Source organism: Argiope bruennichi, chromosome 1 (assembly GCF_947563725.1).
Source record: "Argiope bruennichi chromosome 1, qqArgBrue1.1, whole genome shotgun sequence".
Taxonomy (NCBI): Eukaryota; Metazoa; Arthropoda; class Arachnida; order Araneae; family Araneidae; genus Argiope; species Argiope bruennichi.
This window is the reverse complement of record NC_079151.1, coordinates 56,928,511-56,941,016: the sequence shown is the minus strand read 5'-3', so window position 1 is coordinate 56,941,016 and position 12,506 is coordinate 56,928,511. Positions and strand designations below refer to the sequence as shown.

At 29.2% G+C, this 12,506-nt stretch overlaps 1 protein-coding gene across 1 annotated transcript; it reads right to left on the bottom strand.

The window, feature by feature from the left end:
- LOC129962978 (RNA polymerase II subunit A C-terminal domain phosphatase-like) lies at positions 1 to 12,270 on the bottom strand. Its single transcript, XM_056076984.1, has 6 exons — positions 11,932 to 12,270; positions 10,060 to 10,143; positions 8,196 to 8,283; positions 7,960 to 8,085; positions 5,796 to 6,040; positions 1 to 2,282 (listed from the first exon to the last, which is right to left on the bottom strand). The coding sequence occupies exons 1-6, from the start codon at positions 12,159 to 12,161 to the stop codon at positions 671 to 673; spliced, it is 2,385 nt and encodes a 794-aa protein (XP_055932959.1). The 5' UTR covers positions 12,162 to 12,270; the 3' UTR covers positions 1 to 670.
- Between the last annotated feature and the right edge of the window lie 236 nt (positions 12,271 to 12,506).

Genomic DNA, 12,506 nt, shown 5'->3' with positions numbered 1-12,506 from the left:
TGGAGGTTAAATTTTTTATTGATTACAATACTAATGATTTGTATATTTCATAAATGAATCAAATACCAATAATTGATGCAATGAAATTAGATAAATTAAACTTTAAATATTATCACACTTTGATATCTACAATTAGAGGTTTTAATCTCATTTTACCATGATATTTTCCCCCTAGGTTTTCTACATGCTTTCTTCTTTTTGTGTGCGATTTCATATAATATATTTGAAAGTTTCTCTGCTCTGTTTTAAAAATTATTCTATACCTATTTTATACTTTTAATACATAAAAAGATGTTAAGAAAACTATGCTTTTACTTTCTGGTTTGATGTTGCATAAATCAATTTATTTCATTAATAGTAACAAAAAATAATCAAACCAAAAGCTTGATATTAGTTAACCTATTAAAAAACTGGAACATTTTGGCTATTTATTACAATTATTAATATTATTATACATAATAAATTTACAATAATTTCATTATTTATGCATTACCATATTACTTTATTTAAAAAATCAAAATGGCATTCTTATGAATTAATTTGATTAAAGTATGGAAATCCTGAATTTTCTGAATAAAAATAAATAAAATTGTAAGAAGGTATTTGTACACAATTAAAAAAATAAACAATTTTCAAACTGGACATAAAATATTTGTATTTCTTAACACAATCAGCAATTGCCAAATTCTTGTTTAACAGCCTCAGCAATTTCTTCGTCTACAGAACCAATGGTGTCAGCATCGCTACTGTCAGATGTCATCAAGTCTCTTTCAATGTCTATATCTTCATCTTCTTCACATTTTTTAAGTTTTTTCCATCCTCGTGGATAATCACCTGAAGAAAGGGATTCACCAGTCGAAGAAGAGTCTGAAGAAGCACTGTTATCTGCTTCAACTTCTGACTCTTCACTACAAGCTGCTTCTACTTCTCTATCCATGTCTTCAATATCATCTTGAGACAAAGAAAGCCCTGCTTCAACAAATATTCTCTCAGAAAAATTATCTTCCTTTTTCTGTTTTTCTTTGTCATTTTGCTTCTTTTTTGAACTTCGTGGCCTTTTGAATCTTGATTTTACCACAACTGAATCGTGGTAAGAATATGCATTCTTTTCATTTTCCCCAGGGGTAGCTTGGCTGTCTTTAGCCAAAGGAAATAGCCTTTCGTCTGCATGTTCCCATCGCTCAGCACAGCATAATAGCCAGTCCAGTGATACAATATGGATTCCTTTATGCCTCCTAGCAGCATTGACTTTAGCAGTACCTTGTTTGGATGCAACAACATGTGTAGTCCTTTGCTTTTTGTCAAAGTTTAATTCTCTAGAAACTTGAGCTCCTAAAGATTCAGCAAGTGTCCATAGATGATGGCTTTCTGGCACACAGTTTGTTGGAATAATACTACTAAAAACTATCCTCGTATTTTTCAAGACATTACTTCGTACATAAGGTACTACCACTTTCATATCAGGTATTCCTTTCTTACCTTCCTTTTTCATTTTATCATACATTTCGTAGTATGTTTTATGAATATTAATGAGAATTTCTTCTAAGTACAACAAATAATCATCTGCATTATGGATATTAACATATATGCTGTTTGTTTCAAGTGATTTGGAATCTGTAGCATTTTTAGTGGTCTCAGTTTTAGTATTGCTATTTGTTTCTTGAAGTTTCTCTGGTTCAGTGGAATTTACTTTAGAATTACTTTCTAGAGGTTTTAAATTAGTTCTTTCATATGGAGTTGACGAATCATTTTTAACAGCTTTAGCAGGTTTATTAGTTGTCTGCTCTTTTATAGTATTTTCAATTTCATCATTTTTATTGGAAGGAGATGCATCAGGTTTTGGAAGAGAATTCTTGACTGCAGAACTTGTATTTTCAGGAAGTTTTGCAGATTGAGCTTCTTTAGGATTTGGAGGAGGAGGAGGAGGTGGAAGTGGTATATTTTCAAGAAGTTTTACAGATTGAGCTTCTTTATGATTTGGAGGAGGAGGTGGAAGTGGTATATTTTCAGGAAGTTTTACAGATTGAGCTTCTTTATTATTTGGAGGAGGAGGAGGAGGAGGTGGTGGTGGTGTATTTTCAGGAAGTTTTACAGATTGAGCTTCTTTAGGATTTGGTGGAGGAGGAGGAGGAGGTGGTGGTGGTGGTGGTGGAGCATTGATATCACCAGTGTTGCGGAAATAATTATAGGGTTTTACATGTATGACATTTGGAGCAAAGTTCCAGACATCTTCTCTGTCATCGATGATGCAGACCATATCATCTCCACGTGGAAACAAACCCCTAAATAAATGAGAAAAATTAATAATCAAATTACATATTGTGGTAGTGGTTAAAATTTAAAATAACTATCTAAGGTAAATTACAGTTAATAATTTAGTTTTGATTTCAAAATATTATTAAATTTTAACTTTGCTTAAACAAATGTGTGTGTTAGTACTCTACAGGTCAGACCATTTGACCTAGAGCTACCATCTTGGCACACACATTCTCTAGAGGCTGGGTATGCTCCTCAGAGAAATTTTTGAAAAAATTTTACTAAAAATTAACCTTTTTATAAGGGATGCATGAAGAAAGTAGTGCTCCAGCAAGATGAGACCTGGGAAGACCAACTGTCCATACAAACTGGAGCATTTTTTTTTCCAGCATGCAATATATTTCATAAAAATATGCATAATAATTCATAAAAAGTATTCTTTGAATGGAAATGAAACAATTTTTCAAGTCACAAAAGATATAATCTCTTCAATTATATTTAAAATTTACAATAACTATAATAATTAAATATTTAATATTAAAAAATATATACTATATTTTTTTTATGATTGATAGTACTATCATATTACTGGTGCAAAATATATAAACAGGGGTGTTTGTGGGACCCCAAAAAAATCTCCTGAAACTTTTACGGACTTACTACCGGCATTTTGGAGTTTCGAGAAGGGGGGGGGGGGGAGAAATGAAAAATTACAATTATGAAGTATTGAATGACCTAATTATAAAAAAGTTCAATGAATTACTTTTTTTTGCAAAATTAATAGCCATAAATTTTCAAACATATAAACTACTACATTTTATGCAAATATTTTAAATTACCTGAATTAATTCTTTTAAAAAAATTATCTAATTTCTGCTGCTTTTTTTTATTTTCTGATGTTTGTGGTGAACTTCTTTCTTTTGTTGTCTTTCTTTGAAAGATTGTCTTTCTTTTGTGGTGAACTTCATAATTGCAGGAAGGTTGACTTTTATTTTCCTCATTTATACAGTTGAAGAAATTTCCTCGAGAACTGCACATGCAGAGGTAGAAGCAGTTTGCTTTTCTGCTAATGTAGAAGGTTTTTCAGAGACTTTTATAGGTGACTCATCTGAAATACATGTTTTTAAGTCCTCTTGATATGTTTTCCAACTTCTGTTCATATTCAGTAAGAGATCTTTGTGAATTGGATCAGTCATTGGATTTTTTGAGCCATATTTTTCACATGAGGTTTCTTTAGAAGTCATTAAATCATATTTAATAGTCTGCACTACATCTAGGGAATCAATCTTAAGAGAGGCTCTATAGTCAGTGACAAGTGTATCCATTAAGTTGAATGCACTTTCCACTAATGGGCCATGGAAGCAGCTAAGGCAGGCTTTGACCAATTTAGCCAATGTAGGATACTTATAATCATTTGTGAAATCATCTTTTAAATTAAAAACTTTAGACCAATATTTATCAATTGTACACTTGACTTGATTTCCACTTTCATCAGATGTGTAGAGCATTTCTTTGGTGATATCAATATCACTCTGGTATAACCTTATTTCAGCTTCTACTTTTGACTTTTCATTATCACTAAAAATATGGGACATAAAAGATGATAATTTTTCAAAAGCTAATATTGTACTGGTTTTACCTCTTAGCTCTGGATCTAATGCTGTAAAACTAATTAGATATGAATTTTTAAGGGGTAATTTCTGTTTCATATGCTGAAATTTCAAAGTGAAATTCTCTTGCGTACATAAATAAAAAAATATTTCAATAAGCGAAACGAAAAATTTACACGTGCATCAATAAATGAAACGAAAATTTTGCACAGTGAAGAAAAAAAAGTTGCGAAGCGATCAATAACAAATAGCTAATACGGCGAAAAATCCCCCTTCTCTACTTATTGGCGCCACGCCAGAAGAGATAAGACCTTTGAACCCAGAGTCACGTTATCGCACATCTGGTTGAACGAAGTCTCTCCCTTTTTTTTTCTGCCGCACCTACTTGCCGAAAAGAATCCAGAAGAGAATGTCCGAGAACCGGGGGAATGAGTCATAACTCGCAATAAGGAAAGAACAAAAAAGAAGTTTCTTCCCCCTTTTCACGCATTATCACTGCCTTTGGAGAAAGAAAGGAAAAGTTTTCACCACACACACTGACCTTGCGTTTTCTGCTTTCAAAGCAAACAAAATTACCCAGATCAAAATAAATAATTCATTATTATTCCTACTTCCTTTTGAACGACGATCCCCGGAATTTCCAGGTATCAAAGTTCAAAATCCGCGGAATTTCCAGGTATCAAAGTTCAAAATCCCCGGAATTCCGGGGTTTCCCCGGAGCACAAACACCCCTGTATAAACTTAAGAAAAATGTTTTCAACTGATATTTTAAAATACTTTATAAAAACTGTAATAATTAATAACTCCATAACAAAATGAAAAATTTCAAAATACAGATCGCTGTAGAGATTGACATTGCATTATTTATATTTATAGTCAGTGTCTCGTTTTTTTTTTTTTTTTTTTTTTTTTTTTTTAGTTCAAATAAACTGTATCTTGTAATTATAAATCATTTACCATAAATTATTTAACATTTTGCTACTGTCATTGGAAAAATTCCATAGATGGGCCATTCATAAATTTACATGAGATTACACAAATGAAACTGAGAGGACCTATGCTAGAATAGCACACCTGTTTCTATTTATATTTGAAAATCTAATGATTCTCAAACACTTGCTCAACCCCAACGTGACCTTGGAGAGAGAAATACTAATATAATGGATTAGTAACACCATTTAATAGAAATCATTTTGTTCCAAAGGCCTGATGTACTCGTGTATCAATCAGTTTTTTAGTGTGCTTTTTATAATGATCAAGAGATGTAGTGTTCAGCCCTGAACAGAATACAATATTTCATTCATCCTGAAGGAATTCTGGTGTTTTTTCATGATAACTTCTATAAATATTACAGTACAAAAATAATTTTTATATTACCTTAAAATTAAAAAAATATATATCTTTTCAAGATTCTAAGTTTTAGCCAAAAATAATTTTTCAAAATTTAAACTTTGAAAATATCTTGCTGAAGAAACTATTAAGATCAAATTACATATAATATTTAATTGATCTGACATATCATATATATATATATGTGTGTGTGTGTGTGTGTGTCTTTCCTCCCGCCTGCTAATTGTAACACTCATCTACATTATTGATCTATCTTCAAAGCATACAGAAAACAATTCGAATCCAGATATTACTATGATAAAATCTAGATCAAAGTGAGCATAAAATTTTACATAATACAAGTAAAAAAAGGGGAGGGGGAAATAAAACAAATGGCATTTTTAAAAGTTAATAAATAATCTGAGAATCAAATCTAGTACAACCAAATTGTCTTATGCAATGAGATCAGAATTTGTTGGAACTTCTTTCATTCTTAGTATTTTTTCTCAAACTGAGTTCGTGCTTAAGAGCATTAAAAAAAAAATAAGAATTAGACTCATTACAGAAATAGATAAAAACTAAGATATTCAATGAACTTACTTTAAGTTTCCTGTTTTAGAAGTAGCGTCAAAGCACTCATCTCTGGATAAAATTCTGTGGGAGAAAAGCTTTCCTTTTGGATCTAATATCTGTGCAATCTTATGAGCATACAATCTTGCTCCAAAAGTACATATATGCAGCTCATAATACTTTGATATACTTTCTAAAAACGTTAAAGTACCAGGCCGCAAATTTGTATGATACCATGGGGAGTAAGAGCCATAAAGCTGAAAATGATGAACATCCTACAATGAAAAAAAAAAAAGCACATAAAATGAAAATTTGTACAATCATATTTTTCAAATACTACTGGTAATAAAGATTTGCCAGTATATTAGAATTATTTGCTAGTATATCAGAATATTAAATTAAAAAATATAAATGACTCAATTAAATCTCATTTCTAAAATAATTTTAGTTCAGGTATAATCGTCAACAAAAAAAAGGGACACCTCTGTAACTTTTATTTATTTATTGTAGCATCTACACACAATTGGTGTTGATGGAAATGGATTAAAGGAGCACGTTTGTTGAAATAGACAAACAGATTAACCAAGTTAGCTAATTAACTACTATCTCAAAATTTTTCCAATACAGAAATCGAGATTTTTTAAATAATTCGATTCAGCAGCCCTTCTTATGTATATATATCAAATTTCGCTCCAAAATTTGTAATAATTCTTGAGATATTCTTAATTTGTTTTCTGAAAACACCATCAAAAACAGAGAAATCAAAGGCGACCATACATTAAGTAACTCTCAGCTTTTTAATAATGCCAGTAAAGAAAAAAAAATTAAATAAACATTCCTACAACCACCTAACATTCCTACCTAAAATTTGTCATGCAATCAAATTTTGTATTGTCTGAATGAAAAAAAAAAAAAAAAACATTCATGTTTTTAAAAATAAAAAACAAAATTAATATTAAATTAAAATTATCTGTGCCAAAAATTTATTATTTATCTAACTGCAATATTATAATTGATGTTGAAGCTTGCACTTCATGAAAAGTAGATTCATAAATACAAATACATTCAATACATGGTCCCTTAAAAAGTGGATAAATTGACTGGACTGCAGGAATTTTACAATTTGTGTCTATATTTTAAAAATTATTTGAACTCTGTGTGCAATCATTTAATTCATACATTTTAACATGCCAGCTTTACAGCCATGCAAAAATTTTACTACATTACTATTCGCTTTTTTTTTAGATCTTATTGTTAAAAAAATAATTAAAAAATATTAAATTTGTGTTATTTATGCATTTATTACATGATTTAATGAAAAATTATATTTTTCTTTTAGTGATCAAAAAAAGTTTTGAAAAAAATATATGCTAGTTTTCAAGATATTGCTTAAATTCAAAAATCTATAGCTCTCAAAATTATCATCAGAATAGCATAAAATTTTATTTAGAAGTTAATTACAAGCCAATAGATTGATTCAGCTAAAAATCACGATTTTCGTAATGGAAAAATTTTGAGATAATAGTTAATTAACCATTAAATTAATTAACCCTGTTAATTAACTTGGTTAATCAGTTTGTTGGTTGGAATAAACCTGACCCCTCGAGCCCTTTCCACCAACACCAATTTTGTGAAGATGTATAATAAATAAAAAATTAAATGTGCTCTTTTTGTTGTTGTTGTTGTTGATGATGATGATGGTTGTATCTCACAGTATTGGATAGCTGGTGTTTCTTTTTCTAAGATAAGAAAAATTTACCTGCCCCTTCAAAATGATGATATTAACCCATGTTATTAGAGAATTGTTGCGTAAATGAGATATCTGCTTAGCTGATAACTATTAAGCTAATTTATGCTGGGGCATCTTTTGAGTCTTCTTAGAAAATTCCCTATCCCCAACCCATCTGGAAGAGATTCTCAAAGAAACTAAGCAAACATCATAGGTATTCAATCAATCACAAAGAGAGAAACTTGGGAGAAATATCCTGGCAACTCATGCATCTTCTTGTAATATGAAGACCTTTGTTGAAAGGGCATTTGCAACTTTTCCATATTGAGAGTTAATATTAAACATTTTAAATTTTAACCGTGCATTAATAAAGATAATGTAAGAAATGAACTTTAAATAATGTGCAGAAGTCTAAAACTAAGAAGTTATTAAAAAAAAGCTCTAAAACAGAAGTAAGTTCCTTACTGGTAGATTTTGTGGAACATTATCGTTGGTGGTATGGATTAACGTTTGGTCAAGATCTACTAAAAGTACAAGTTTTCTATTTTCCAGAAGTCTGTCTTCATCATCTTGCCCCAGTTTTTCTGCTTGCTATAATGGAAATACAATTTATTAAAAAGAAAAAGAAAGAATCAACATCACTATACATCTTTAAAAATAACTGAATAAAATTATATAAATACAAAAGATGTCATTTTTACCTCAAGGCTGACTTTTAATTCAGGAACGACATGCACCATGCTAAAAGTTGTTGCTGCAGTTAATTTTTCAAAATTGTCACGATCTAGACTAAGAAACATAATTATATAATCATTTTGGACTACAGCTTAAAAAAAAATAGCATACTTTTATATTAAGAAACGGATATTCAATTATTTCAATGGCAAATTCTGCTATATGATGTATTCATAATGTTTTCATGATTATAATGACATTAAACATAAAAAAAAAAAGTTAAAATGTTTAAACATCTTTCTGTCTTGTTTTTTTTTTAACTTGTCAACATAAGTGGATAATATACATAAACATAAAAAGAACTAAAATAATGAAAAATCATTATATTTCTTTTTTAATTTGTCTACAATTAATAGATTGTCACACAATAATTTTTTCTATGCAATAAATGTATCAAAAACCATAATGCAGGGGTGTTTGTGGGACCCCAAAAAAATCCCCTGAAACTTTTACGGACTTACTATTGACATTTTGGAGTTTCGAGAAGGGGGGGGGGAGAAATGAAAAATTACAATTATGAAGTATTGAATGACCTAATTATAAAAGTTCAATGAATTACTTTTTTTGCAAAATTAAGACCTTTGAACCCAGGTCACGTGATCGCACATCTGGTAGAACGAAGTCTCTCACTTTTTTTTCTGCCGCGCCTACTTGCCGAAAAGAATCCAGAAGAGAATGTCCGAGAACCGGGGGAATGAGTCATAACTCGCAATAAGGAAAGAACAAAAAAGAAGTTTTTTCCCCCTTTTCACGCATTATCACTGCCTTTGGAGAAAGAAAGGAAAAGTTTTCACCACACACACTGACCTTGCGTTTTCTGCTTTCAAAGCAAACAAAATTACCCAGATCAAAATAAATAATTCATTATTATTCCTACTTCCTTTTGAACGACGATCCCCGGAATTTCCGGGTATCGAAGTTCAAAATCCCCGGAATTCCGGGGTTTCCCCGGAGCACAAACACCCCTGATATTGGTTAGGGTGGTGCATACAAATTATTGATTTCTTAATTTTAGATATGCAAGAAGAGGTCTCACATGTATCAATTTTCATTTAGTTAATAGCAAAAAGTTTGGGGAGTTTTAATAAAATGTGTATCTGTCGTAACTCCTTAGCATTTCATTAATTGATATCAATTGTAATTTTTTAAAAATGGTATGATAAATCACCAATTATTGCTAAATATGAACAAAAAAAATATTTTATTTGTTCTCTATTATTTTGCCAGCTTAAGAAATATTGGAGTTTTAACATTGTTTTCAAATTTTCAAATGCAAAATTTACTTGTCAATCATTCAATTATTCATCAGAAATGTAATTTTTTTATATATTTGAACAAAATCAAACAGTATCATTTAAATTGTTCCCACATAAAAGCAAATGGTTAATTTAAAATAATGTTTATATATTTTTCCTTTATAAGCTTACAGAATAATGATACCTGCAAACTTAAAAGTTCCTTTTAAATTTTAATAAATATGCTGCCTTACTTTATTTAGCCTATTATTGTAGAGTTAGTATTTCATGCAATTCTTTTAGAATAAATTAAATTAATAAAAACATCAAAATGTAATTTTTTTAAAAGTAAAAAGAAAACTAATGAATAAAATGAAGTAAGAAAAATATATAAATATATAAATATTCATTCCATCAACTAAAAAAACAATAGAATTTCATGATAAGCTTAATCATGGTTTTAAAAATTTTTATCAAGAGTATGCGATAATTCTGTTTGTTGTCAAACGGGCGGTGGCCAGTACATCCTAGTTTGGTGCGTTTATATAAAGTATTTAAAACAGAGAGAAAAAAATATATTAAAAAAAAATCTTACTGTCTGAGATCCGTTCCACATTCTGCACATAAATCCTTCATTATAACTGGATGAGTACAAGGTTCAATTTTCAGTAAGGAAGCACTAAACAGAAAATATTTATTTTAATACATAAAAAAATAACAAAACAGTTTTTTTAGAATATATCTCATAAGATAATAAAATCGCCATATTTCTATTTGTAAATAATGAGAAAATATACAAGTTCACATTTTCTCTGTGAAATAATGAAGTGTTTCTAAATTTATACCAAAAAACACATTAAATCAAATATGAACAACAAACATAATATAAAAATTTTAGTAACCTATAAAAAGTATAGCATTTTACAAAATTTATATTAACTTATTTATTCAAAATTTATTTGCAATTTATATAATACATTAGATAAGTAGAAATACAGAGTATTTCTTGAAATTTTATAAACAGCAGATTTCTAACTAAATCTTAAATTCCCATTAGTATAAATGATTCTTAATGTAAAGTTTAAAATACAGAAAACAAGTGCAGAGTTTATATAACAAACTGCCATTCTCATATTATTATAAATAATCTATTTTTTCATTTGCAAATTCAAATACAAAGATTATTTAACAACCTTAAAATTTTACCAGGTAATAAACATAAATCTGTACAATATTAAAATTTGGGGGGGGGGGACTTTTTCAAATCAAATTTTAAAATTAGAGACAAAGTTACATTGAAAACATTTACAAGACAAGATGAGTTAAGAAATGATTCTTGTAGATTAAAATATAACAAGTTAATAACATGTTTCCTGATATTGCATTAAAACTTAATAATCTTCCATATATAAGAAAAAACTTTTATCAAAACTAAAATTCCCAATTTTCTTTACAAAAGAAGATATTGTTTATAAAGTAACCTTAGCAATTTTTTATTTAGTTCAATACTGGTAATTGGTCAGCACAAAACATTATTTTTCAGCTCTTATCACAAATAATATATGAAAATTAGAGCAACTTGCATTGTAAAACAGGTTTCATAATATAGATCTGTTAGTGAAACCTGTTTTACGATGCAAGATTTAAATATATTTTTTTAGAAATAAATATGAGATCCATGCATTATGAGATAGTATATAGTTACTAAACTTGACAGATTAAGTTCTTTTTATTCTTTGATATTAAACTAATTAAATTTGACACATATTAGCAACTGCAAAAATAATGAAAATATACCAAATTGTCAATAAAATTTCTTTTTTCACTTAAGCATTTCATGCTATGCATTTAATATTATGAAGTTATGCAATATACAAGTGAATTTTTTTTAACTATTTCACAAAATGCCAAAAACGAAATTGATAATTTGAAAAAAAGAAAAAAGATTTAGAAAAACGTGTTTAAGATTTTCATTCATTAAATATTATATGTAAATTTAGATTCTGTACACAATATCAAGTCCCATTCTTATATTTAAAATATCAAAATCTGAATTTAATTATACATTTATAAAATGTATATTTCTGTTGATAAATTATATTTAAAGCTTACAATCACAGCTTTTCTGTTTTAAATCAACCTTTCCCAGAGCATTCAAACACATTTACATTACAAATTTTACAGAAAATTTGAATAACTCTAACTATGACATTTTATAACTAATCTTTCTTTCTGTGACATTCACTACCCGAAAACTTCTCAATAGGACAAGTTCACAATTGCGAAATTAAATAATTTAGCTCATTTTATACAATAATATTTTCTGTGTTTAATTCTTATTTGCCGCCAAATCCCGTAAAACACGGCAAACAGCGACCCACATGTAAGTCTAAAGGATTTCTTGATAAATAGAATAGATCCAAATACATTAGCAAATGAATGAAATAATGAAATTATTTAAACTTACCCTGGATTAATGACATCTCCTTCCGATACTACTAATTCAGAAACAGTACCTCCAATATTAGACTTGTACTTAAGCAGCGGTTCCTTTCCATCACCTGTGCTTCCATCCTCTTGTTTGTAACTAAGAATCACGGAATTGTAAAACAGTTGGCCTCCTTTTTTTATCTTCCATTTGACTAGAGTAATTGGTTTTTTCCCATCATAACAGTATGTTTTAATTTCAGAAGCCATGTTTTAATTTCGCGTGAAGTTAAAAAGAGGAACACATAACTCTTTCCACGATATCTTTCTCCCGTAAAGAAGGAAGAGATTGATCCTGATTGGTTAAGATATTCGTATCATTTGATCAGGGTCACCGCTGATTGAACGAGAGCTGGGTTGGTTTGTTTGGCATTGTTGCGCGTTTTTGCTGATGTTAAAAACATGCCAAGAACTTTCCCGCCATTATTTTATCTATAAATTTCCAAAACATAAAAACATATGATAAAAAAAATCTTATTGAAGTCAATTCATGTAGTGTTACATCCTACATCAGATGCAAATACTCATAGCATCTCTTCGTTACTAGACAATATT

What these genes read in the sequence shown, in the direction of transcription:
- LOC129962978 (XM_056076984.1), bottom strand. Translation starts at nt 12,161, where the DNA reads ATGGCTTCTGAAATTAAAACATACTGTTATGATGGGAAAAAACCAATT. An exon ending in ATGTTCCACAAAATCTACCA is followed by an intron (nt 6,041 to 7,959) that starts GTAAGGAACTTA and finishes TTTTCATTGTAG; the next exon opens with GATGTTCATCATTTTCAGCT. An exon ending in TCTAAAACAGGAAACTTAAA is followed by an intron (nt 2,283 to 5,795) that starts GTAAGTTCATTG and finishes TCATTTATTTAG; the next exon opens with GGGTTTGTTTCCACGTGGAG.